Source organism: Oncorhynchus gorbuscha, linkage group LG01 (assembly GCF_021184085.1).
Source record: "Oncorhynchus gorbuscha isolate QuinsamMale2020 ecotype Even-year linkage group LG01, OgorEven_v1.0, whole genome shotgun sequence".
Classification (NCBI taxonomy): domain Eukaryota; kingdom Metazoa; phylum Chordata; class Actinopteri; order Salmoniformes; family Salmonidae; genus Oncorhynchus; species Oncorhynchus gorbuscha.
The window spans coordinates 90,605,870-90,633,760 of record NC_060173.1 but is presented as its reverse complement, the minus strand read 5'-3'; the positions used below and the strand labels follow the sequence as shown (position 1 = coordinate 90,633,760).

The following is a 27,891-nucleotide window of genomic DNA, read 5'->3' as shown; positions in this document are numbered from 1 at the left end:
ATTGTCGCAATTGTAAATGAGAACTTGTTCTCAACTTGCCTACCTGGTTAAATAAACCTCTTAGGGCTCGGGACTTTTTTTTCAACGTTTTGTTAAAAATCGCGCAAAATTTCAACGTCCTGCTACTCAGGCCAGGAATATAGTACATGCATATGATTAGTATGTGTGGATAGAAAACACTGAAGTTTATAAAACTAGTTCAATTATGTCTGTGACTATAACAGAACGTGTGGAGCAGGCAAAAGCCCAAGGAAAACTGTTCACCCCAAAAAAAAGAACAAAAAAAATCCGCCAGTTGGCTGTATTGTCTATGGCAAGGGAAAATAGATGGCTCCCAGTTTACAAGTCCTACAGCTTCCACACAATGTCGCCAGTCTTGGCAATTGGCTTGAAGTTGATCCTTGGTCAAATGAAGAAGAGGCACTTCATGTCATCCGGTACACGACAGGATGTTTTGGAAGAAAGAATATCGACCATCATTTCAAGACGTGGAGCTATTGAATACACATCACCCCGTGATCCATTTGATCGATTATTAACGTTTACTAATACCTAAAGTTGGATTACAAAAGTAGTTTGAAGTGTTTTGTCAAAGTTTATAGGCAACTTTGTTAATTTAAAAAAATGACGTTACGTTTTGTAAAGCAGTTTTTTCCTGGATCAGACGGGCTTCATAAATGGACATTTTGGGTATACATGGACGGATTTAATCGGAAAAAAGACCCAATTGTGATGTTTATGGGACATATAGGAGTGCCAACAAAGAAGCTCGTCAAAGGTAATGAATGTTTTATACTTTATTTCTGCGTTTTGTGTAGCGCCGGCTATGCTAATTATTTTGTTTACATTCCCTTCAGGTATTTCGGGGTGTTGCATGCTATCAGATAATAGCTTCTCATGCTTTCGCCGAAAAGCATTTTAAAAATCTGACTTGTTGGCTAGATTCACAACGAGTGTAGATTTAATTCAGTACCCTGCTTGTGTGTTTTAATGAAAGTTTGAGTTTTAGAAAGTACTATTAGCATTTGGCATTGAGCATTTGCATTTCCTGTTGGCTAAGTGAGACACAGACGTCTCACCTAGCCCTAATTAAATAAAGGTGAAATAAAAAAATAAAAACAATCTTCTTATTATCAATTTCTTTCAACCAATCATCAGTCATTTGTGTTAGGGCAGTACATATTGATTGCCCTTCTATATAAGCATGCCAAAAGTCTGTAGTCAATAGTTTTACAGAGTAATGTCATTGTATTTGGTCAAACACCTTTTTTTCCAAAAGTTTGCTAAGAGCAGGCAACGAGCTGATAGGTCTGCTGTTAGAATCAGTAAGGGCCGCTTTACACCTCTTGTGTAGAGGAATGACTTTGGCTTCCCTCAAGGCCTGAGGACAAACACCTTCCTCTAGACTCAGATTAAAGATACAGTATTGCACATAGCTGACTCTATGGACACTCCTACCAACCTCGGTAGCTTTTCAGGTTGAGTGCCCCCTTTTGTCCCCCGGTATCACACTTCCTTTTGCCTTCTGGCACACAATTGGATCACTTAAATCCCAGGGTGTTCCATGCCTACTGTACAGGCTCAAACACACACAATTAATGAAGGTGATAATGACCTCAGATCCATCTTCTATTGTACTATGAGGGCGTTTCCACACACACACACACACACACACACACACACACACACACACACACACACACACACACACACACACACACACACACACACACACACACACACACACACACACACACACACACACACACACACACACACACACACACACACACACACACACACACACACACACACAATAAACCTCTTATCCAAACAGTAGTATTGTACTATGAGGGTGGCACCAGCCACACACACACCGTGGTATCATAAACCTCTCATCCAAACAGCAGCGACCAGGTCATTCAAGATCAACTTCCTCTGAAATGAATGTCAAGGTGATGAGGCAGTCAGGAAAACTTCCAACACATGCAATAACATACCAGGAAACTGAAGGACCCAGAACAATATACTGTAGCACTCACACAAGAGAAACACACAGGACAAACACACTGTAGTTACACAATTCCCACAATACACACAGAAACACACCCTGATTGATTCCTGGAGAAAAACCAGCTGCATGGAATCATGGTGGTGACAACTATTAGCCTGAGCGCTCAAAAATAGCCAGCAAGGTCAATGAGGTCAGAACATTTCTCATACAGAAACCGAGGAGGACCTTTCTCCCGCTTTCCTCTGGGACAGAGTTAAAAAGTATTGTTCTTGGATAAGGACTCTTATGGCTGTCCATTGAGATCGGTCGATGGAGGGGGATACACACACTCACCGTCTTCTTTCCGCAAGAAACACTTCCAGAGACAGAAGCAGAGACTTATGACCAGCAGAGCAGCTACAGTGGTCACCGAGATCAGGATGGTCAAAGCTGTCCCAACTAGACAGGGAGGAAGGGAGAAAGAGTGAAACAGGTGAGACAGAGGATCGAGAGACAGGATCGAGAGACAGATTCAGTGAGTGAGAGAGAATTGAGAGAGGAAAGAAATCTGGCAACAAATCAAACTTCATAAAAGTATCAAGAATGTTAATTGGTTTAAACAGCTTCAGATTAACATAGTTTTCATTTCATTATGTACAGTCTCCTCCCAAATTATTGGTACAATTGATAAAGATGGAGCAAAAAGTACAAAAATAAACAAAACAAATACCGAGCTACGGTATATTGTATGCAACAACAAAAGTATGGGAAATTATATTATTTTACATTAATACAATTACTTTGAGAGAGATTTTGTTGAACAAGTAATACAACTAATCTCAAACAGATAGGTGTCATTATTATCAGCACACCTAAATATTCATATTAATAAAATAAAATCAGTAATAACATAGTAGTTTAAATGAATCTCAGTTTAAGAAACAGCATAATTGTGGCATTCCATGGCTTCCCGTTTCACTGGGGTATAAACCCTTTGTCATCCATTACCATGGGGAAAGGCAAAGAACAAAAACATTTAGACATTTACATTACATTTAAGTAATTATGCAGACGCTCTTATCCAAAGCAACTTACAGGAGCAATTAGGGTTAAGTGCTCTGCTCAAAGGCACATCGACAGATTCTTCACGTAGTCGGCTTGGGGATTCTAACCAGCAATCTTTCGATTACTGGCTCAACCCTCTTAACATCTCAGTTTACATGGCCTTGATAAATCCAACAATGGGTAAAAAAAATGTTTTGATATAAATAAATATACCACTTACCATTACTAGGGTAATAAGACATTTAAAACCACTGGAACCGTGGTAAACTTGCTGTAAAAGGACGCATATGTACAGTATCTTGTCCTCACACAGTTCGGAAGGTGGTTTAGGAGGCAAAGGATATCCAAGGGCCACAGATACAAATAAAATCAAATTGTATTTGTCACATGCGCAGAATACAACAGGTGTAGACCTTATAGTGAAATGCTTACTTACAAGCCCTTAAGCAACAATGTAGTTTTAATAAAACACCAAAAAGAAAAACAAATAATTAAAGAGCAACAGTCAATAACAATAGCGGGGCTATATACAGGTCACAGAGTCAATGTGGGGGCACCGGTGGAGAGGTAATTGAAGTAATTATGTACAATGCAGGTAGGATTATTAAAGTGGCTATTCATAGATAATACGAGAGTAGCAGCAGTGTAGGGGGGTGCAAATTGTCGATGTAGCCATTTGATTAGATGTTCAGGAGTCTTATGGCTTGGGGGTGGAAGCTGTTTAGAAGCCTCTTGGACCTAGATTTGGAGCTCCGGTACCGCAGAGCAGTCTATGACAAATGTGGCTGGAGTCCTTGACAATTGTTAGGTCCTTCCTCTGACACCGCCTGGAATATATAGGCCCTGGATGGCAGGAAGCTTGACCCCGTTTATGTACTGGACCATACACACTACCCTCTGTAGTGCCTTGCAGTCAGAGGCCGTGCAGTTGCCATACCAGGCAGGGATGCAACCAGTCAGGATGCTCTCGATGGTGCAGCTGTAAAACCTTTTGATGATTTGAGGACCTATGCCAAATCTTTTCAGTCTTTAGGAAGAATAGGTTTAGTCATGCCCTCTTCACGACTGTCTTGGTGTACTTGGACCATGTTAGTTTGTTGGTGATGTGGACGCCAAGGACGCCCCGTCGATGAGAATGGGGGCGTGCCCAGTCCTCCTTTTCCTGTAGTCCACAATCATCTCCTTATACTTGATCACATTGAGTGAGAGGTTGTGGTCCTTGCACCACACGGTCAGGTCTCTGACCTCCTCCCTATAGGCTGTCTCGTCGTTGCCGGTGATCAGGCCTACCACTGTTGTGTCATCGGCAAACTTAATGGTGGTGTTGGAGTCGTGCCTTGCCGGACAGTCATGAGTGAACAGGGAGTACAGGAGGGGACTGAGCATGCACCCCTGAGGGGCCCCCGTGTTGAGGATCAGCGTGGCGGATGTTGTTACCTACCCTTACCACCTGGGGGGCGGCCCGTCAGGAAGTCTAGGGTCCAGTTGCAGAGGGAAGTGTTTAGTCCCAGGACCCTTAGCTTAGTGATGAGCTTTGAGTGCACTATGGTGTTGAATGCTAAGCTGTAGTCAATGAATAGCATTCTCATAGGTGTTCCTTTTGTCCAGGTGGGAAAGGGCAGTGTGGAGAGCAATAGGGATTGAATCATCTGTGGATCTGTTGGTGCGGTATGCAAATTGGAATGGGTCTAGGCTTTCTGGGATAATGGTGTTGATGTGAACCATAGAACTGCCTTTCAAAGCATTTCATGGCTACAGACGTGAGTGCTACGGGTTGGTAGACATTTAGGCAGGTTACCTTAGTGTTCTTGGGCACAGGGACTATGGTGGTCTGCTTGAAACATGTCGGTATTACAGACAGACGAGGAGAGGCTGAAAATGTTCACGGAAGACACCTGCCAGTTGGTCAGCACATGCTCGGCGGCCTTATGAACGTTGACCTATTTGAATGTCTTATTCACATCGGCTGCGGAGAGTGTGATCACATAGTCATGCGGAACAGCTGATGCTCTCAAGCATGTTTCAGTGTTACTTGCCTTGACGCGAGCAAATAAGTTATTTAGCTCGTCTGGTCAGCTCATGTCACTGGGCAGCTCTCGGCTGTGCTTCCCTTTATAGTCTGTAATAGTTTGCAAGCCCTGCCACATCCGACGAGTGTCGGAGCCAGTGTAGTACGATTCGATCTTAGTCCTGCATTAAAGCTTGCCTGTTTGACGGTTCATCAGAGGGCATAGCGGGATTTCTTATAAGCTTCCGGGTTAGAGTCCCACTCCTTGAAAGCGGCAGCTCTGTGAGAATGTTGCCTGTAATCCATGGCTTCTGGTTGGGGTATGTATTTACAGTCACTGTGGGGACGAAGTCATCGATGAACTTCTTGATAAAGCCAGTGACTGATGTGGTGTACTCCTCAATGCCATCGGAAGAATCCCGGAACATATTCCAGTCTGTGCTAGCAAAACAGTCCTGTAGTTTAGCATCTTCATCTGACCACTTTTTTATAGACCGAGTAACTGGTGCTTCCTGCTTTAATTGTAAGCAGGAATCAGGAGGATAGAATTGTAGTCAGATTTGCCAAATGGAGGGAGAGCTTTGAGAACTACAGAACTGTGTTGCATATTGGGGTCTTCAAATCTATAATTAGATGCAACCTGCACACCAATAGGCTTTCTGGAAGGGTTGTCTGAAAAAAAGGCTTAATTGGGAGCAACCAAGAATGTAAAATGCTTTGAGTTTGCTAAACGGAACTTGCACTAGGATGGGAACTCGGTGCAAATGTCAGATAAGTCGAAAATATAGTTTTTGGTCACGTACACCAGCAATGGGTTTGGCATCGAAAAGGATGCCTGTGCGGGAAATAACCTAATATCTACAATAAAATATGGTGATGATTTGTTTTATCTTATTGGGCTGATTGCCTCAAAGGAAGCTGAAACTTGCAAGACAACGACCCCAAGCACAAGTCAGAATCCCCAAATAAATGGTAATTTCACCACAAAATCTAAAATTTCGCAGTGGCCAAATCAGTTTCCAGACTTCAATCCCATTGAAAACCTGGGGTTTGAATTGAAGAGGGCAGTCCACAAGCGCAGTCCAAAGAATTTAAAGGTTTTGTAAAGATTTTGTATGGAGGAATGGTCTAAGACCCCCCACCCCCAATGTGTTCTCCAATCTCATAAAACTAGAAAAAGGCTCAGTGCTGTTAACCTCACAAGCGAAGTTGCATAAAGTACTGAAACAATCATTTTGAACCTTATCTTTTTGAGAGAAAAATAATTAATAGCAAAATAGCAATACAGCTCAGTATTTGTATTATTTATTTCATAGTCTTTTTTGCTCATCTTTATCAAGGGAGACAATCATTTTGGAGGAGACCCTTTGGGTGTGTAAACTAAACCTGTTTGGCAATGACTTCAACAGAACAGATCTAAACTCTAACACACTGTTTACGATAAGTCATTATTGTTTGCCAGACAATGTTCATCCATCCCTCAGGGATCAGTATTCTTGGCTTTGGTCTGGTTTGGTCAGGCTACATTTTCCAAAAGTAGCTAACTTAAAAACAAGTGTAAGCTCGGAGCAAATAAAAATGGAGATATTTGCATCCTTCCAGTGTGTGTGCGTGTCTCACTCACTCTTGGTGTTCATAGAAACAGCGATGGGTGACTCCAGACCCTTATGGTGGACGAGACATTTGACGGACACATCCTTCAGCAGCCCTGATTGGACAGTGAGGGTGCTGATGACCAGGGTGGTCCCATCCCCCTGCTGGAGCTGTGATGTCACAGGAGGTCCCATAGTTCGGTTGTCCCTCTCCACGTTCCACACTATCTCCGCCGGGGGCCGGGACACGGCTGTACAGTTGGCCTCAATAACCCCTGGAGACGTGTTCTTGTAGCTCACCTGGGGTTTAGGCAGTACTGGGGAAGACACAGATGCAACCAAAAATCAATATTGAGTTTACTGAAACAATGTTTTTCAGGTGGGTAATCCTACTGTTATTATGACTAGGTCCTGGATAGAGACTCTTTTTGATTACCTGGGTTGGGTTACACCAAGTTAACCACTGAGATGTGTCTAGTTTTGTTATTCTGATGTCAATAACGGAGTACACTTAAGAAAGATAAAGAGCATATCCAAACTTATTTGGGCAGATAATCAATGTCACAGATGATATCAATGTGTGAAAACATTAAGCTTGTGAATACAGTGCATTCGTAAAGTATTTAGACCCCTTGACTATTCCACATTCTGTAACGTTATAGCCTCATTCTAAAATTGATTTAAAAATTCCCCCTTCAATCTACACACAATACCCCATAATGACAAAAGAAAAAACAGGTTTAGACATTTTTTAAAATGTATTAAAAATAAATGGAAATACCACATTTACATAAGTATTCAGACCCTTTAGTCAGTACTTTGTTTAAAGCAGCTTTGGCAGTGATTACAGCCTTGAGGCTTCTTGGGAATGACACTACAAGCTTGGCACATCTGCATTTGGGGAGTTTCTCACATTCTCCTCTGCAATTTGGAAGGTGAACCTTTGCTCCAGGCTGAGGTTCTGAGCGCTTTCATGAAGGATCTCTAGATTTTGCATTCCCTCGATCCTGTCTAGTCTCCCAGTCTCTGCCGGTGAAAAACATCCCAACAGCATGATGCTACCACCAGCATGCTTCACCATCTGCCAGGTGTCCTCCAGACAAAGCTAGGCATTCAGGCCAAAGAGTTCAATCTTGTTTCTCATGGTCTGGGAGTCCTTTAGGTGCCTTTTGGCAAACTGCAAGTGGGTTGTCATGTGCCTTTTACGGAGGAGTGGCCTCCGTCTAGCCAGTCTACCATACAGGCCTGATTGGTGGAGTGCTGCAGATATGGGAGAACCTTCCAGAAAGACAACCATCTCCACAGAGGAACTCTGGAGCTCCATCAGAGTGTCCATTGGGTTCTTGGTCACCTCCCTGATCAAGGCCCTTCTCCCCCGATTGCTCAGTTTGGCGGCCAGCTCCAGGAAGAGTCTATGTGGTTCCAAACGTCTTCCATTTAAGGAGGCGACTGTATTCTTTGGGACCTTCAATGCTGCTTAATATACAATGTAATGTATGCAATGTATGCTGTTGAACGCTGAACGAAAGCTGAACGAGAGACCTTGGTTTATTGATTTCCATTCCCATTTGAGATCGGATCTGTAGGTACCTGCGTCTTCGTCCTCTGTTCTGTCTCTTTTTCCTGCAGCTTCTACCTCGGGTTCAGATCCTCAGAGCTCCTACCCTCGTCAGACCGTGAGGCCCATTCAACATCACCAGCAGCTCTAAGGTGAGAAACATCTCAGTTCCCAATGCAAAAACCCTGTGCTTACTCAGGAGCACAGTCTGTCTGTTCTACGACAGATGCTGGGAGCGGACGCTGTCATAGTCCATGTGGGGTCAAACAACATCAGGAGGGCTAGCATGGAACATCTGAAAATGAATTTTAAAGAACTGATTTTTGCATTAAAATACTTTCATTGGGCCGTTGGTGTGAAAGATTCAGCAGGCTACTGGCATTACACATCTGTCTAAAAGATTCCTGTAGCTCTGCTGGAATAACTTTTAAAAAGATAACTGACACCTTCTGGAAACAGAAGATACTCTACAGCAGGTATTCCCAAACTTTGGAACGAGCAATGCCGTCAGATGTATGCCAAAAAAAATGTGATTCATTAAAAAATATATATAATCTTCTGTGCAACTGGGTCCTGGGATTCCTGACGGGCTGCTGCCAGGTGGTGAAGGTAGGAAACAACATCTCCACCCTACTGATCCGCAATACTGCGGGACCTGCAAGGGTGCGTTCTCAGCCATCTTCTGTACTCCCTGTTCACCCATGACTGTGTGGTTATGCAATCTTCCAACTCCATCATCAAGTTTGCAGACGACACTACAGTGGTAGGCCTGATTACCAACAACGACGAGATAGCCTACAGGGAAGAGGTGAGGGCCCTCGGAGTGTAGTGTCAGGAAAATAACCTCTCGCTCAATGTCAACAAAACAAAGGAGATGATTGTGGACTTCAGGAAACAGTAGAGGGAGCACCCCCCCCCCCCATCAACGGGACAGTAGTGGAGAAGGTGGAAAGTTTTAAGTTCCTCGGCGTATACAGTGAGGGAAAAAAGTATTTGATCCCCTGCTGATTTTGTACGTTTGCCCACGGAAAGAGAAATGATCAGTCTAATTTTAATGGTAGGTTTACTTGAACAGTGAGAGACAGAATAACAAAACAAATCCAGAAAAATACGTCAAAAATGTTATAATGATTTGCATTTTAATGAGGGAAATAAGTATGACCCCTCTGCAAAACATGACTTAGTAGGTGGCAAAACCCTTGTTGGCAATCACAGAGGTCAGATGTTTCTTGTAGTTGGCCACCAGGTTTGCACACATCTCAGGAGGGATTTTGTCCCAATCCTCTTTGCAGATCTTCTCCAAGTCATTGAGGTTGAGGCTGACGTTTAGCAACTCGAACCTTCAGCTCCCTCCACAGATTTTCTATGGGATTAAGGTCTGGAGACTGGCTAGGCCACTCCAGGACCTTAATGTGCTTCTTCTTGAGCCACTCCTTTGTTGCCTTGGCCGTGTGTTTTTGGTCATTGTCATGCTGGAATACCCATCCACGACCCATTTTCAATGCCCTGGCTGAGGGAAGGAGGTTCTCACCCAAGATTTGACGATACATGGCCCCGTCCATCGTCCCTTTGATGCGGTCTAGATGTCCTGTCCCCTTAGCAGAAAAACACCCCGAAAGCATAATGTTTCCACCTCCATTTTTGACGTTGGGGATGGTGTTCTTGGGGTCATAGGCAGCATTCATCCTCTTCCAAACACGGTGAGTTGAGTTGATGCCAAAGAGCTCCATCTTGGTCTCATCTGACCACAACACTTTCACCCAGTTGTCCTCTGAATCATTCAGACGCTCATTGTCAAACTTCAGATGGGCATGTATATGTGCTTTCTTGAGCAGGGGGACCTTGCAGGCGCTGCAGGATTTAAGTCATTCACAGAGTAGTGTGTTACCAATTGTTTTATTGGTGACTATGGTCCCAGCTGCCTTGAGATCATTGACAAGATCCTCCTGTGTAGTTCTGGGCTGATTCCTGACTGTTCTCATGATCATTGCAACTCCACGAGGTGAGACCTTGCATGGAGCCCCAGGTCGAGGGAGATTGACAGTTCTTTTGTGTTTCATCCATTTGCGAATAATCGCACCAACTGTTGTCACCTTCTCACCAAGCTGCTTGGCGATGGTCTTGTAGCCCATTCCAGCCTTGTGTAGGTCTACAATCTTCTCCTTGACATCCCTGAAGAGCTCTTTGGCCTTGGCCATGGTGGAGAGTTTGGAATCTGATTGATTGATTTCTTCTGTGGACAGGTGTCTTTTATTCTGGTAACAAACTGAGATTAGGAGCACTCCCTTTAAGAGTGTGCTCCTAATCTCAGCTCATTACCTGTATAAAAGACACCTGGGAAACAGAAATCTTTCTGATTGAGAGGGGTCAAATACTTATTTCCCTCATTAAAATTCAAATCAATTAATAACATTTTTGACATGCGTTTTTCTGGATTTTTTGTTGTTATTCTGTCTCTCACTGTTCAAATAAACCTACCACTAAAATTATAGACAGACCATTTCTTTGTCAGTGGGCAAACATACAAAATCAGCAGGGGATCAAATACTATTTTCCCTCACTGTACATCACAGACAAACTGAAAAGGTCCACCCACACAGACAGTGTGGTGAAGAAGGCGCAATAGCCAGTCTCTTCCAGATCTGCCAGACAACCAGTCTCTTCCAGATCTGCCAGACAACCAGTCTCTTCCAGATCTGCCAGACAACCAGTCTCTTCCAGATCTGCCAGACAACCAGTCTCTTCCAGATCTGCCAGACAACCAGAATCTTCCAGATCTGCTTGTCAACCTGAATCTTCCAGTTCCGCCAGCCAGCCAGGATTTACCGGAGCCTACTACCTGCCTGAGCTTCATCTCAGTACTGGGCTTCCTCTCAGTACTGGGCTTCCTCTCAGTACTGGGCTTCCTCTCAGTACTGGGTTTCCCCTCAGTCCCGAGCTGCCCCTCAGTCCCGAGCTGCCCCTCTGTCCCGAGCTGCCCCTCTGTCCCGAGCTGCCCCTCTGTCCCGAGCTGCCCCTCTGTCCCGAGCTGCCCCTCTGTCCCGAGCTGCTCCTCAGTTATGTGGGGATCTGGGTGAGGACTATTAGGCCATGGTCGGCGGAGAGGGTGGATTATCCCAGGACGCGAAGGGGAGGAACAAGGACATTAATGGAGTGGGGTCCACGTCCCGAGCCGGAGCCGCCACCATGGACAGACGCCCACCCGGGCTGATTAGGGGTGTTGTATAGGCTTGGCTGCCTGAGGCGATTCTCAATCAGTCAGGTGATTCTCGTTGTCTCTGATTGGGAACCGTATTTAGGCAGCCTGAGTTTTGCTTTGTATTTCGTGGGTGATTGTTCCTGTCTTTGTGTAGTTTCACCAGATAGGCTGTAATAGGTTCACGTTCCGTTTGTTGTTTTCGTCTTTCAGTTATTTCATGTACCGCATTTTCATTCATTAAAGTCATGAGTAACCAACACGCTGCATTTCGGTCCGACTCTCTTCTTTCAACAGACGAACGCCATTACAGGGTAGTGCAGTCTGCACAACGCATCACTGGGGATAAACTACCTGCCCTCCAGGACACCTACAGCACCCGATGTCACAGGAAGGCCAAAACTACCATCAAGGACAACAACCACCTGAGCCACTGCCTGTTCACCCCACTATCATCAAGAATGTGAGGTCAGTACAGGTGCATCAAAGCTGGGACCGAGAGACTGAAAAAAAGCTTCCATCTCAAGGCCTTCAGACTGTTAAACAGCCATCATCAACAGAGGCTGTTGCCAACATACAGACTCCAATCTCTGGTCACATTATTAAATGGACTTAATAAAGGTATCACTAGTCAATTTAAATAACGTCACTTTAATAATGTGTACATAGAGGTATCACTAGCCACTATAAATAACGTAACTTGAATAATGTTTACATATCCTACATTACCCATATGTATATACTGTATTCTACACCATCTACTGCATCTTGCCTATGCCACACACCATCGCTCATCCATATATTTATATGTACATATTCATGCCTTTACATTTGTGTGTATAAGGTAGTTGTTGTGAATTTGTTAGTTAACTTGTTAGATTTTACGGCATAGTCGGAACTAGAAGCACAAGCATTTCGCTACACTCGCATTAACATCTGCTAAACATCTGTATGTGATCAATAAAATTAGATTTGGATTTGATACCTCTGTTGATCCTACAGCTATTGTATGCAGTAATCATGAGCCTATGAACAAGAGTTACACTGATAGCACTGAGGCGGTGTGCCCTAGTAGGAAGGCGACTGTGTGCAGCTCACCTAGCACTATCAGCTCCAATATAAATAAAATGAGAAAGTCTACTTCTGATAAGCTTCCCAGTAAAGCATTACAAATAATCAAGCAACCCAGAAGTGCTAAAAATAGCCCATATTAACATATGTAGCCTGAGATCAAGGTCCATGAAGTCAATTACTTGCTTGTAACAGATGACATTCATATTCTGACTCTCACTTAGATAATACCTTTGGTGATACACTGGTAGCAATAAATGGTTATAACATCTACCGAAATGACAGAAACGGCCAACAGGGGCGGTGTTGTGGTCTATATTCAGAACCACATTCCTGTGAAGTTGAGAGACGATCTCATGTTAAATACTGTTGAAGTAATATGGCTACAGGTTCATCTGCCTCACTTAAAGCCCATTCTTGTGGGAAGCTGCTATAAACCTCCAAGTTCTAACAGTCAGTATCTGGATAATGTGTGTGAAATGCTTGATAATGTATGTGATACTAACAGAGAAGTATATTTGTACTTGAATAAAGCCAGTATGTCTATGTATGCGGATGACTCAACACTATACACGTCAGCTACTACAGCAACTGAAACGACTGCAACAAGTGCTGCAGTTAGTTTCGGAATGGGTAGCAAGGAATAAGTTAGTCCTAAATATTTCCAAAACTAAAAGCATTGTATTTGGGACAAATCATTCACTAAACCCTAAACCTCAACTACATCTCATAATGAATAATGTAGACATTTTGCAAGTTGAGGTGAGTTGAACTATCATTGAGGCAAGTTGAACTATCATGGTCATAACATAGATACAACAGTAGCTAAAATGGGGAGAAGTCTGTCCATAATAAAGCGCTGCCCTGCCTTCTTAACAATACTATCAACAAGGCAAATCCTACAAGCCCTAGTTTTGTCACACCTAGACTACTGTTCAGTAGTTTGGTCAGGTGCCACAAAGTGGGACTTAGGAAAAATGCAGTTGGCTCAGAACAGGGCAGCACTGCTGGCCCTTAACCTTTTGAAGCTAGGGAGCACTATTTTTATGTTTGGAAAAATAACATTCCCAAAGTAAACGTCCTATTTCTCAGGACCAGATGCTAGAATATGCATATAATTGACAGATTAGGATAGAAAACGCTCTAAAGTTTCCAAAACTGTCAAAATATTGTCTGTGAGTATAACAGAACTGATATTGCAGGCGAACCCTGAGGAAAATCCAATCAGGAAGTGCCTCTTATTTTGAAACCCTTCTGTTCCTATGCATGTCTATCGTCCATTAAAGGGATATCAACCAGATTCCTTTTCTCTGGCTTCCCTAAGGTATCAACGGTCTTTAGACATAGTTTCAGGCTTTTATTTTGAAGAATGAGCGTGAAAGATCACATTGCGTAAGTGAATAGGTGGGGGCTCTCAGAGTGAGTTTTTGCGCTACAGAGTAAAGCCTCCATTGTTCCTCCCGCTGTTATTGAAAAACCTACACACTCGATTGATATATTATCGAATATATATTTTAAAAACTACCTGAGGATTGATTATAAAAAACGTTTGACATTTTTATGGACATTATGAAGACCATTTGGAATTTCCGTCTGCGTCGTCGTGACTGCTCTTTCCTGTGGATTTCTGAACATAACGAGACAAACTAACTTCGGTACTTTGGGTATAAAAATAATCTTTATGGAACAAAAGGAACATTTGTTGTGTAACTGAGAGTCTCGTGAGTGAAAACATCCGAAGATCAAAGGTAAACGGTTAATTCGATTGCTTTTCTGATTTTCGTGACCAAGCTTCCTGATGCTAAGTGTACATAATGCTATGCTAGGCTATCGATAAACTTACGCAAACGCTTGGATTGCTTCCGCTGTAAAGCATAATTTCAAAATCTGAGACGACAGGTGGATTAACAAAAGGCTAAGCTGTGTTTTGCAATATTGCACTTGTGATTTCATGAATATGAATATTTTTTTGTAATATTATTTGACTGTTGCGCTATGCTATTCAGCGGTTGCTGACGAAAATGATCCCGTGGCGGGGATGGGTAGCGTCAAGAAGTTAAAAGTACACGGAGAGTGAACATTAATGACATGCATGTCAATCTCTCATGGCTCAAAGTGGAAGAAAGATTGACTTCATCACTACTTGTTTTTGTAAGAGCTGTTGACAAGCTGAATGAACTCTATTCCACATCAGGTAAGTGATGCAAGCAGGAGAATCATAAAAAAAACAGGTAAAAATACACCTTGTGGATCAACGGGGATTGTGAGGAGACACATTGTGAAATTGTTGTATGGTGGTATTAAACATTTTGTATTGTATAGATATGTAGTGGTGTAATAATGTTATGATATACTGTTGGATCTTTTGTTTTATATGTAATGTAAGTGCTTTAATGCGTTTGGAGTCTCATAGCAAAGACTCTGAATACTTATGGAAACAAGGTTATTTCTGAGGGAATTTGAGGGATTTTTAAAATCCATTTTAGAATAAGGCTGTAACGTAACAAAATGTGGAAAAAGCGAGGGGGTCTAAATACTTTCCAAATGCACTGTACGTGTGTACTTGAGCTCCATAAGCAACACATCGCCTCTGTTTAAAATGTTGTGTCCTCAGAGCTGTGGAAGGAATGCTATTCAATAGAATTGGCCACAGATATTTGGCCCTGACAGCAGCAGTGTCTTCACAGGCGTTTCTACACTTAATCATATGAACCAACAACCTGGAGAAGATCTGTGGTAGAGGTTGGGCAAACCCTGGAGGAATTCAAACAACTGAACTTTGCACTGTGATATCATACAGTACATTAATATGAGAGAGAGAGAGAGTGAAAGAGAGAGAGAGAGAAAGTGACATAGAAGTAGAGAGTGTGAGAGAGAAAGTGAGATAGCAGTAGAGAGTGTGAGAGAGAAAGTGAGATAGAAGTAGAGAGCGTGAGAGACAAAGTGAGATACAAGTAGAGAGTGTGAGAGAGAAAGTGAGATAGAAGTAGAGAGCGTGAGAGACAAAGTGAGATACAAGTAGAGAGTGTGAGAGAGAAAGTGAGATGGCAGTGGTGAAGAAAGTGCAAGACAATTGTTATCTCTGGCATCTCTCACGCTTTTCTGCTGGAATCTTTGGCCGTTACATTTGAGACAAAAGCCTTGCTGTTTGACTGGGCTGAAAGATGGAGAGTGAGTGAGAGAAAAAGGGAGAGATAGAAAGGTGAAAGCCACGAAAGAGGGAGAGTTGATGAGACAGTAGGGATCACTGTCTGCGTGAAACAGTAATACAGTCATGACTTTGGGTGTCACAATTTACTCCCCCCCTCCCTTTAAAAGATCCATTCTTCAGTGCTAATGTAAACTCTCTGGCAGTGCTCCCTCAGGCAGACACACCACCAGCCTGGGTTTCTGTTTCACTTAATCACACAAACACCACTTCAAACAGACAGAAACCTAATGATAATCAAACACTGATTTGACACGGAAATGAACAATATGTGTGTGTGTGTGTGAGTGTGTACTGTATGTGCATGCACGCGTACGTGTTTATGGGTGTCATGCTTTTTACAGTAAATCAGGGAAATAATCCACCTGGATGTAATCCCATCTGAACCTCATCATTACCAGCAGCATCCATTAATTACACAGCCCTACAGACTGTACCTCTCCATCTCAGCCATAACCATGTCAGGAAAAGCAGTGTCTAGAGACACTCCTTTCTACCTCGATCCCTTCAGAGCTGACTGCAGGTGCAGTACTCCTGACCTACCCAGTCCCAGCCCACATATATAATATATGGCTGTTCAGGGAGCACCTCGGTGCTATAGCACACTGTAGCAGCAGTAATCAAACTAGGAGGAGCTGCATATTGTTATATTGCCTCTTTCACTGTCACTACTATAGTTTTCATAATTTAAGACTGAATGCTGTCAGTGAACACAGAGGTCAGAGCCCATACAAGCACATACATTCACACCCACATCAAATTATCTCCCCCTCTTCACTAGGTGAAACTATGCTAAAGCAAACAAAAACATCACCCTGCTGTAAACTAATATTTCCGAATACATTGACCACCATCAGCCAAACACAATAGTAGCATATCATATTATTCCTCACCTTAGGGTCTGTACTCTATGGAGTGAAAGAGCATTCACCAGTCTGGTTCGTTCAGCACAGTCAGGTCTGTATCATATTAACTATCATGCTGGGGATTCAAACATCATGCACTACTCAGGCTCACACTGAGTTACACCCATACAGCACAGTGTAAAACACAAGCACCTGAAGGTAGGTATGCTGGCATTATAATCTAGTATCATTACTATAGACAGTGAGGAGGATGTTTAATTTAACCCTACCAAAGACAGTGAGGCAGACGGTAGCACTCTTGGTGCCCTCTGGGTAGGTGTGGTACTCGCAGGTGTAGCAGCCCTCATCCTGGATGATGACTGGTCTGATGGACAGCTGGCTGTGGGAGAGGGAGGGGGTCAGCCAGGCCCTCTCCTGGTAGGGTGGCTCGATCATGGGGTCGCTGTATTTGGCATAGGAGGCTACTCCGCTTGAGTCCCGCTGCTTTGCTGTATGTCTCCACAGCACTTGCTGTACCTTCTCTGGCAGGCCATAGGAGCAAGACAGGGCTGCCGCCTTACCACTCACCGCTGTCTTGTTACCCTCTGCAGTCACACGGGCTGGAGGAGGGGGGAAAGAACATGCTAATACAGGATTAAAAGGGCAGACACACAGACAGAGAGACGGGCAGACAGACAAGTACACACACGCACTATGGTATGCTATCTGTACGTCTAACTTTCTGTCTGGAACAGCTGTTTCTGATTGTCAGTATGTGCATCCCCTCCCCTCCTCAGTCAGTGGTCAGTAACCACACAGGACCCATCAATAACACATGAGTATGCTCCCACAGCTTCTACTTAAAATGCTGATATGGGAACATAAAACAAAACACATGGGGATGGGAGTCTTGATATCTCTATTGTATAGAACAGGGATCAAACTATACTGAACAAAAATATAAATTCAACATTTGAAGTGTTGATCCTATGTTTCATAAGCTGAAATAAAAGATTACAGAAATCTCCCATACGCATCTAAAGCTTACTTCGCTCAATTTTATTTTTTACACCCCTGTTAGTGAGCATTTATTATACATGTATAGTCACTTTACCCCTACCTACATGTACAAATGACCTCGACTAACCTGTACACCCGCACATTGACTCTGTACCGGTACCCCCCGTATATAGCCTCATTATTGTTATTTTATTGGTTACTTTTTATTTAGTAAATATTTTCTTAACTCTATTTCTTGAACTGCATTTTTGGTTAAGGGCTCTTAAGTAAGGATTTCACGGTAAAGTCTACACCTGTTTTACTCGGCGCATGTGACAAATATGATTTTATTTCTCCTTTGTCAAAATAATCCATCCACCTAACAGGTGTGGCATATCAAGATGCTGATTAAACAGCACAATCATTACACAGGTGCACCTTGTGCCAGGGACAATAAAAGGTAACTAAAATGTGCAGACTTGTCACACAACAGAATGCCACAGATGTCTCAAGTTTTGAAGGAGCGTGCAATTGGCATGCGGACTGCAGGAATGTCCACCAGAGCCTTTGAATGTTCATTTCTCTACCATAAGCTGCCTCCAACGTTGTTTTAGAGAATTTAACAGTACATACAACCGGCCTCCCAACCGCAGACCACATGTAACCAGGCCAGGACCTCCACATCCAGCTTCTACACCTGCGGGATTGTCTGAGACTAGCCACCCAGACAGATGATGAAATGGTGGGTGTGCAACACCAAATAATTTCTGCACAAACTGTCAGAAACTGGCTCAGGGAAGCTGATCTGCGTGCTCGTCGTCCTCGCAAGGGTATTGACCTGACTGCAGTTCGGCTTTGTAACAGACTACAGTGGGAAAATGCTCACCTTCGATGGCCACTGGCATGCTGGTGTTTTCAGTCTTTTATGTCCAACAATTAAATAAAAATCACCCGCCAGTTTGGGAACCCTGGTACAGAGGTTTATCAAAAGATGAGTGAATAGGGAAAGGCGTGTGATTTGTTTTTGTAATCTGCAGATAAGTAGCATGCACTGAGAGTTCACTGAGAACAACGTAGGGCACCAAAAAAAAAGGATGTGCAGAAAATAAAGTCTACATTTTATTCAGAAACAATAATAGGCTCCTCTTAAACTTTATCAGAGTGCCCAAGCTGCTGACCAGAACATTCAGTCCTTTCTTTCTGTTCCTCACAGTCATATTAACTCCTCTAAGATCACCAATTCAGAAGGAGGGAGGGAAGGAGGGCAGGAAAGAGGCACACAGGAAAGGGAAAATTATGAAACAATGATTGGCACATGCTCATGTATTCAGCTGTAACCCTTAGACTACTATCAAAGAGTGACACCGCGTCAATCTGAATGGTCTCCTCTACTTACATGTGACGGTGAGGCAGGTGTGTCCCTCCTGCGATCCCGCCGGGTACAGGTCAAAAATGCATGTGTAGCAGCCCTCGTCTCTGAAGCCCACCCTGCGGATGGTGATGGCTGAGGTGTCCTTGGGGGAGGGGGCCAGCTCGACATGCTGCTGGCCGCTCACGCTGTCCTTCTGGCTGGGCTCGTAGGTCAACAGAGTCTTGTTCTGGACATCCAGCCAGCGCACCTGTTTAAGGGTGTCCCCACGCCCCTTGGATACCATGCAGGACAGAGTGAAGGGGAGCTCCACTGGGGCCTCCACGCGCTCAGGAGCCGTTACCTTGCCTGGGACACGGATAGGGGTGGGGACAACAGGGTTTACAGATCAGTCAAACAACGCATGCACTTGTGGCATGTAAAATGTCTAGCACTGTATACAACATATTGGTTGGTGTAAACGTGCATTGCCACAATATATGTGAACTTCCTAATAAAAATAAAAATGTGTCAATATTTTGTGTGCTATGTCCACTCACACTGCAGTCTGACCACCATCAGTAGGGACACACACAGCTGCAGGCATCGCATCAGGGAGGACTCACACATCATAGTCTGCTTTGGGCAGAGTAGAGAGGCAAGAGGCATTGGACTGGGGGACTGGGGTCAAAGTTCAAAACTCCAAGACCAGGGTAAGTCACTAACTAAAATAGTTCCAAATAACCTCTGTCTGTGCCATCATCCCAAAACATGTAACTTACGGTCTGAACACGCTTCTTGAGTGGTTTATAGGAGTCTCATCTTATGCTCTGTCTCCTAGGAAAGATGACACACATGAATTTGGGTTAAGCCCGTATTGAAATCTGCCTTTGAAGTGAAGATATAGGATCAGTTAACTAAATTAGACATTTTAAGGCAAAATGCAGGGCATAATTCCATCATCAAGGGATCAGCCACGCCCATTACACACAAGCCTTTCCTTTGATTCAATGGTTGCCATGCTCTACCAGACCGAGGCTACAATTGAGTCCATTGAGGACAAATGATCATGAACCCAGCATTTGCTTTTGAAATATCCAATTGAATAAAGCCCACCTCAAAAGAAAAACAAAGGCTGTTTTGAGTTTTGCCTAAAATGGAAAGGGGTGTGTTGTAAAATGCAATCGCTTCACTTTCTTGAATAAGATTAGGCCACTTGCCAGCTTTGAAATAGTTATTGTGAAAAATAACCTGTTATCCTATGATCACTTAGACCAGTGCTTTCAAAACTTCGGGCTGCGCCCCCACTATCAGATTCGGCAGGAAGGGGTTCAGAGGTACAGGGAGATGAAAAAAATGGGAAAAAACCTTGATTTGACCATTAATTCATTAAAAAACAAGTTCCCATCTCAAGAGGTCAAATAAAGAACAACACTATGTGCCTATTAAGTGCGAGGCCAATTCCAAGGTAACAGAGTGATGCTGAGACGTTTTCACTTTAAAATGTTTGCCAAACAAACACCAATGATTAAAGTTAAACAAACCATGCAACTCTATCCACAAGGACGACTTTTAACAATTTACAGACACTTTACAAAAACTTGAAAAATGTCATGTCTAGCCTGTCTATGCATAACAGCGTTGACATGTCATGCTACAATCAAATAGTTTCCCCATCACGAAACACCAGCAAATGGCCACAAAGAGACACCAGAAAATGACCACAAAGAGTAGAACCAGCTCACCTGCTTTTACACTATGATTTGACTATTATATCTTCAATGTTTCTTTTGAAACAAATATTTTAAAAAGGAATAGTTTCACCATATTAAGATGAGTTCAGTTCACAAAACAGGGTTTACCTTAAAATGAGAGACAAAAGTAAATGAATCACATTAAATAAATCTTCAGAATTTAATTTGTCAAAGCAACAAAATAACTAGCTTTACAATGATGGTAAAAACTTGAGACATTTTGAGGTTAAAATCTTCCTAGATGTCACAGAGGGTGCACCAAGGGACATGTCAAAATGCAGAATTTTAGTAAGTCCTTATTCACATAAAAAAAACGACTCTCCGTGTGGTCTATATTAAAGTGCACTTCATTTAGTAAAAGCTTTTAAAATTCAATATTGGTGGTCAATTTCTACTTAAAATATCACAGCGATGTAAAACGCGCCCATTTCGTGGTTTGACTGCATCATCCTGAAACGTTATCCTATACAATACATTTAATAGTTTACCTCTCTCTGTGTGTGGTGTAGTCTGCGGGCGTTACTTTGATAGCTAGATTGCACACTTTACTCTCACCGTCCGTGTATTTCATTGAGTGTCTATTACGGGTGTATTTAGAGCAGGTCCGGGTAAAATCTCGCCTACCTGTGTGAGTCTACTCAAATCAGGACCGAGTGAATGGACGGGTTAGTTGTTACAAATCTAAACCGATGCGTGCGCAACTATGTTTCTTATGGACAGAAAAGAGCAGAGGCTCTGAGCTGTCCGATCAGGTCCATTGTCTACTTGCGCAACTATGGGGCAAAACAAATTGGTTTAAATTGTTGACAACATGTAAACTATATTTCGTCTACAATATATTTTTTTAAACAAACACATTTGACCAATTACATGACATCCGTCAAAACAAGCTATAGTATCAATAACAAGATGAAAGGAGCTACTTACAGTTCCCCACATGGGAGTTTTGTCAATCTTGCTTGTAATCTGGCCATCCAGAATCACAGAAACATGCTGTCCCATGGAAGCGCAGACATTGTTTTCGTGACGTTGTCCGCTAACCCATCTCTATGAAAGGGCATTGGGCAACAGAGAAAAAGACCGGTTTTGTCGTAATGCATGAAATTGTAGGTTTATGTCACGGTGCCAACACTGGTCAATGCTTCGGGTCAAATAATTGCATGTCCTTTTACCGCACTTGTGTGCATAATAGTGGTGCTGACAAAAAGGCACAGCTATCACTCAACAGCTTGTGGTGTGGGAAGGCTGCCCTTTAGTGCTGCGTATTGAAAGTTCAAAGCATATACAGTAGCTTCGGTTTACTCCTAGTAGTCCAGCTGATAATTGTTCAATTTTATGACAACTATCAAACTTGTTACACTAATACTAGATACCTTACCTTGAGACATTTTAAAACATTAGAGGCAGTATGTGTAGCCTGTCAGTCAACCATTAAAATGTCTGCCATCCTGATTTCCTTTTAGTAGAAAATAGGGTAAAATCAGTCCAAACAACATAAGGTTGATTTTGCAAATATGGACACTTTTGTACGTAAAATGTTTTTGAAAATAAAACCTATTGAAACGTATTTTCTTCACTCTGTCTGGAAACAAGATGTAAAGTAACTGAGACCATACTTTTAAGAATATAATGATTTTTAAAAATCGGTTTCCGAATACCAAAGGGGAAATGTCATTACCACCATGTCATAAAATGTGCTATTTTAGGTGAAACGGTCATTACAGAAATTGTACCTAAGGTATTTTGTATAACATTTCACATTATATATATATATATATATATATCTTTTTTAAAACTATTTTGAAGTTTTAATTATATGTATTCATCATTGTCATGTCTACATATGCCTTGATGATACTCAGAAACATGTATTTACCAAATCAAAATGTTAAGATTATTCCTAAAATATAAAATATTAAGAACATGCATACAGTATAAAGGTTCACATATGGGAAAAATCATCAATATCAGTTATTGATTTAGTATTGTGGTAATGACAGAGTGCGGTGGAAATTGCATATCATATACAACTGATGAAAAATACCATTCAATATTTTGTCACAGTAATTTTATTGAAGATATGGGACAGACCATAAAAAACCTCAAAAAACTAAAAGGTCACATGCCTCAAGAACTTAAAGAATATTTTATAACAATTTGGGATTCAATGCATTAGGCATAAATACAAGGTTAGAAACACTGGTTGACATTAAACAAAGTATTGGTCACTGGCTGCAGTCTATTGATTCAGAGACATGAGACAGGTGTGTGCTCACTTAAGATGAGGTTTTGCCCTTAACCCTCTCTGGACATAGACATAACTGATATGGGCAGAATGCTTAAATTATTGTTAATCTAACTGCACTGTCCAATTTACAGTAGCTATTACAGTGAAATACCATGCTATTGTTTGAGGAGAGTGCACAGTTATGAACTTGAAAATGTATTAATAAACCAATTAGGTACATTTGGGCAGTCTTGATACAACATTTTGAACAGAAATGCAATAGTTCATTGGATCCGGCTCGGTCCTCCCCTCCCGCTCCGTGGCTCGATGACTCATTGCGAGCTCACAGAACAGGGCTCCGGGCAGCCGAGCGGAAATGGAGGAAAACTCGCCTCCCTGCGGACCTGGCATCCTTTCACTCCCTCCTCTCTACATTTTCCTCCTCTGTCTCTGCTGCTAAAGCCACTTTCTACCACGCTAAATTCCAAGCATCTGCCTCTAACCCTAGGAAGCTCTTTGCCACCTTCTCCTCCCTCCTGAATCCTCCGCCCCCCCCCCCTCCTCCCTCTCTGCAGATGACTTGGTCAACCATTTTGAAAAGAAGGTCGACGACATCCGATCCTCGTTTGCTAAGTCAAACGACACCGCTGGTTCTGCTCACACTGCCCTACCCTGTGCTCTGACCTCTTTCTCCCCTCTCTCTCCAGATGAAATCTCGCGTCTTGTGACGGCCGGCCGCCCAACAACCTGCCCGCTTGACCCTATCCCCTCCTCTCTTCTCCAGACCATTTCCGGAGACCTTCTCCCTTACCTCACCTCGCTCATCAACTCATCCCTGACCGCTGGCTACGTCCCTTCCGTCTTCAAGAGAGCGAGAGTTGCACCCCTTCTGAAAAAACCTACACTCGATCCCTCCGATGTCAACAATTACAGACCAGTATCCCTTCTTTCTTTTCTCTCCAAAACTCTTGAACGTGCCGTCCTTGGCCAGCTCTCCCGCTATCTCTCTCTGAATGACCTTCTTGATCCAAATCAGTCAGGTTTCAAGACTAGTCATTCAACTGAGACTGCTCTCCTCTGTATCACGGAGGCGCTCCGCACTGCTAAAGCTAACTCTCTCTCCTCTGCTCTCATCCTTCTAGATCTATCGGCTGCCTTCGATACTGTGAACCATCAGATCCTCCTCTCCACCCTCTCCGAGTTGGGCATCTCCGGCGCGGCCCACGCTTGGATTGCGTCCTACCTGACAGGTCGCTCCTACCAGGTGGCGTGGCGAGAATCTGTCTCCTCACCACGCGCTCTCACCACTGGTGTCCCCCAGGGCTCTGTTCTTGGCCCTCTCCTATTCTCGCTATACACCAAGTCACTTGGCTCTGTCATAACCTCACATGGTCTCTCTTATCATTGCTATGCAGACGACACACAATTAATCTTCTCCTTTCCCCCTTCTGATGACCAGGTGGCGAATCGCATCTCTGCATGTCTGGCAGACATATCAGTGTGGATGACGGATCACCACCTCAAGCTGAACCTCGGCAAGACGGAGCTGCTCTTCCTCCCGGGGAAGGACTGCCCGTTCCATGATCTCGACATCACGGTTGACAACTCCATTGTGTCCTCCTCCCAGAGCACCAAGAACCTTGGCGTGATCCTGGACAACACCCTGTCGTTCTCAACCAACATCAAGGCGGTGGCCCGTTCCTGTAGGTTCATGCTCTACAACATCCGCAGAGTACGACCCTGCCTCACACAGGAAGCGGCGCAGGTCCTAATCCAGGCACTTGTCATCTCCCGTCTGGATTACTGCAACTCGCTGTTGGCTGGGCTCCCTGCCTGTGCCATTAAACCCCTTCAACTCATCCAGAACGCCGCAGCCCGTCTGGTGTTCAACCTTCCCAAGTTCTCTCACGTCACCCCGCTCCTCCGTTCTCTCCACTGGCTTCCAGTTGAAGCTCGCATCCGCTACAAGACCATGGTGCTTGCCTACGGAGCTGTGAGGGGAACGGCACCTCAGTACCTCCAGGCTCTGATCAGGCCCTACACCCAAACAAGGGCACTGCGTTCATCCACCTCTGGCCTGCTCGCCTCCCTACCACTGAGGAAGTACAGCTCCCGCTCAGCCCAGTCAAAACTGTTCGCTGCTCTGGCCCCCAATGGTGGAACAAACTCCCTCACGACGCCAGGACAGCGGAGTCAATCACCACCTTCCGGAGACACCTGAAACCCCACCTCTTTAAGGAATACCTAGGATAGGATAAGTAATCCCTCTCACCCCCCTTAAGTTTTAGATGCACTATTGTTAAGTGACTGTCCCACTGGATGTCATAAGGTGAATGCACCAATTTGTAAGTCGCTCTGGATAAGAGCGTCTGCTAAATGACTTAAATGTAATGTAAATGGATCACGCTAAAACTTTGCACATACACTGCTGCCATGTAATGGCCAAAATCAAAATTGTGCCCAAACTGTTTCTTTGTATTATCTTTTATCAGATCTAATGTGTTATATTCTCCTACATTCATTTCACATTTCCACAAACTTCAACAAAGTTTTTCCTTTCAATATGCATACATGTATCCTTGCTTCAGGTCCTGAGCTACAGGCAGTTAGATTTGGGTATGTCATTTTAGGCAAAAATTTGCAAAAAGGGGTCCGATCACTCTATTGCTTAACGAGAGACCAAATTTCCTCCCAGACGTCGCCATCAAGCATCACATGCCATTTTGTCACTGGATGAAGCTCAGAGACAAGCACAAGCACATTTTCTGTTTGGTACTGTACCATACAATGTCCTCTCTCATTGGCCAAAATAATCGGTTGGCTCCCTCACGACTCATGGTTTTTCAATACCTTGTATAATACCAGGGTAAAGGGTCAATATCATATTTCACAACACACCACTTCTCCAATCAGTCTCTCAACACACCAATTTATTTTCTCTTGAGGTATCTTTTTTTTGTTTCTTAAGATACTCTTGGTATCTTATAGGATCTTGTTTGATTTCGTTTAAATACACACTACATTACCAAAAGTATGTGGACACGTGCTCGTCGAACATCTCATTACAAAATCATGGGCATTAATATGGAGTTGGTCCCTCCTTTGCTGCTATAACAGCCTCCACTTTTCTGAGAAGACTTTCCACTAGATATTGAAACATTGCTATGGAGATTTGCTTCCATTCAGCCACAAGAGCATTTGTGAGGTCCGGCACTGATGTTGGGCAATTAGGCCTGGCTCGCAGTCAGCGTTCCAATTCATCCCAAAGGTGTTCGATGGGGTTGGGGTCAGGGCTCTGTGCAGGCCAGTCATATTCACCCACAACAATCTCAACAAACCATTTCTGTATGGACCTCGCTTTGTGCACAGGGGCATTGCAATGCTGAAAGAAATGGTCTGAAACAGGAAGGGGCCTTCCCCAAACTGTTGCCACAAAGTTGGAACCACAGAATTACCTAGAATGTCATTGTATGCTGTAGTGTTAAAATGTCCCTTCACTGGAACAAAGGGGCCTAGTCCGAACCATAAAAAACAGCTCCAGACCATTATTCCTCCTACACCAAACTTATCAGTTGGCACAATGCATTGGGTTGGGTAGCGTTCTCCTGGCATCCACCAAACACAGATTTGTCCATTGGACTGCCAGATGGTGAAGCGTGATTCAACACTCCGGAGACAGGATGGATAGCTGATCGTCCTCGCAGGATCGGAACATCAAATCAAAGTTCATTTGTAACGTGCGCCGAATACAACAGTGAAATGCTAACTTACAGGCTCTAACCAATCGTGCAAAAAAGGTGTTAGGTGAACAATACGTAACTAAAGAAATAAAACAACAGTAAAAATACAGGCTATATACAGTAGCGAAGCTATAAAAGTAGCGAGTCTACATATAGACACCGATTAGTCAGGCTGATTGAGGTAGCATGTAGATATTGTTAAAGTGACTATGCATATATGATGAACAGGGAGTAGCAGTAGTGTAAAAGAGGGGTTGGCAGGTGGTGGTGGGTGACGGGACACAATGCAGATAGCCCGGTTAGCCAATGTGCGGGACCACTGGTTGGTCGGCCTGGTTGGTCGGCCCAATTGAGGTAGAATGTACATGAATGTATAGTTAAAGTGACTACGCAAATACGATAAAAATAGCAGCAGCGTAAAAAGAGACAATGCAAGTAGTCCAGGTAGCCATTTGATTACCTGTTCAGGAGTCTTATGGCTTGGGGGTAAAAACTGTTGAGAAGCCTTTTTGTCCTAGACTTGGCGCTCCGGTTCCGCTTGCCATGCAATGGTGGCCCTCTTGAAGCATGAGGGAACAACAGACTGGGATGGGGATTGATTGAATATGTCCGTAAACACACCAGCCAGCTGGTCTGCGCATGCTCTGAGGGCACGGCTGGGGATGCCGTCTGGGCCTGCAGCCTTGCGAGGGTTGACACGTTTAAATGTTTTCCTCACGTCGGCTGCAGCGAAGGAGAGTCTGCATGTTTTAGTTGCGGGCAGTGTCAGTGGCACTGTATTGTCCTCAAAGCGGGCAAAAAAGTTATTTAGTCTGCCTGGGAGCAAGACATCCAGGTCTGTGACTGGGCTGGTTTTCTTTTTGTAATCCGTGATTGACTGTAGACCCTGCCACATACCTCTTGTGTCTGAGCCGTTGAATTGAGATTCTACTTTGTCTCTATACTGACGCTTAGTTTGTTTGATTGCTTTGCGGAGGGAATAGTTACACTGTTTGTATTCGGTCATGTTTCCGGTCACCTTGCCCTGATTAAAAGCAGTGGTTCGGGCTTTCAGTTCCATGCGAATGCTGCCATCAATCCACGGTTTCTGGTTTGGGAATGTTGTAATCGTTGCTATGGGAACGACATCTTCAACGCACGTTCTAATGAACTCGCTCACCGAATCAGCTTATTCGTCAATGTTGTTGTCCGACGCAATACGAAACATATCTCAGTCCACGTGATGGAAGCAGTCTTGGAGTGTGGAATCAGATTGGTCGGACCAGCGTTGAACAGACCTCAGCGATC

The 27,891-nt window shown here is 43.6% G+C and overlaps 1 protein-coding gene across 9 annotated transcripts in view; it reads right to left on the bottom strand.

Annotated features, from left to right (window-relative positions):
- LOC124045660 (OX-2 membrane glycoprotein-like) overlaps positions 1-27,109 on the bottom strand; it is a 38,520-nt gene extending 11,411 nt beyond the window's left edge. The window contains exons 1-8 of one of the 9 annotated variants that reach the window (XM_046365192.1): positions 21,565-21,836; positions 20,135-20,190; positions 19,666-19,720; positions 19,444-19,522; positions 18,932-19,252; positions 16,827-17,156; positions 6,691-6,975; positions 2,348-2,452 (exon numbers count right to left, since the gene is read on the bottom strand). In XM_046365192.1, coding sequence (XP_046221148.1) covers positions 2,348-2,452; positions 6,691-6,975; positions 16,827-17,156; positions 18,932-19,252; positions 19,444-19,516 — 1,114 coding nt within the window. In that variant the 5' untranslated portion in view covers positions 19,517-19,522; positions 19,666-19,720; positions 20,135-20,190; positions 21,565-21,836. Of the gene's footprint in view, positions 1-2,347; positions 2,453-6,690; positions 6,976-16,826; positions 17,157-18,931; positions 19,253-19,443; positions 19,523-19,665; positions 19,721-20,134; positions 20,191-21,125; positions 21,281-21,564; positions 21,837-27,064 lie in introns of those variants that run through there. The other 8 variants (XM_046365150.1, XM_046365158.1, XM_046365172.1 and 5 more) reach the window with 8 other exon arrangements.
- Positions 27,110-27,891: the final 782 nt, after the last annotated feature.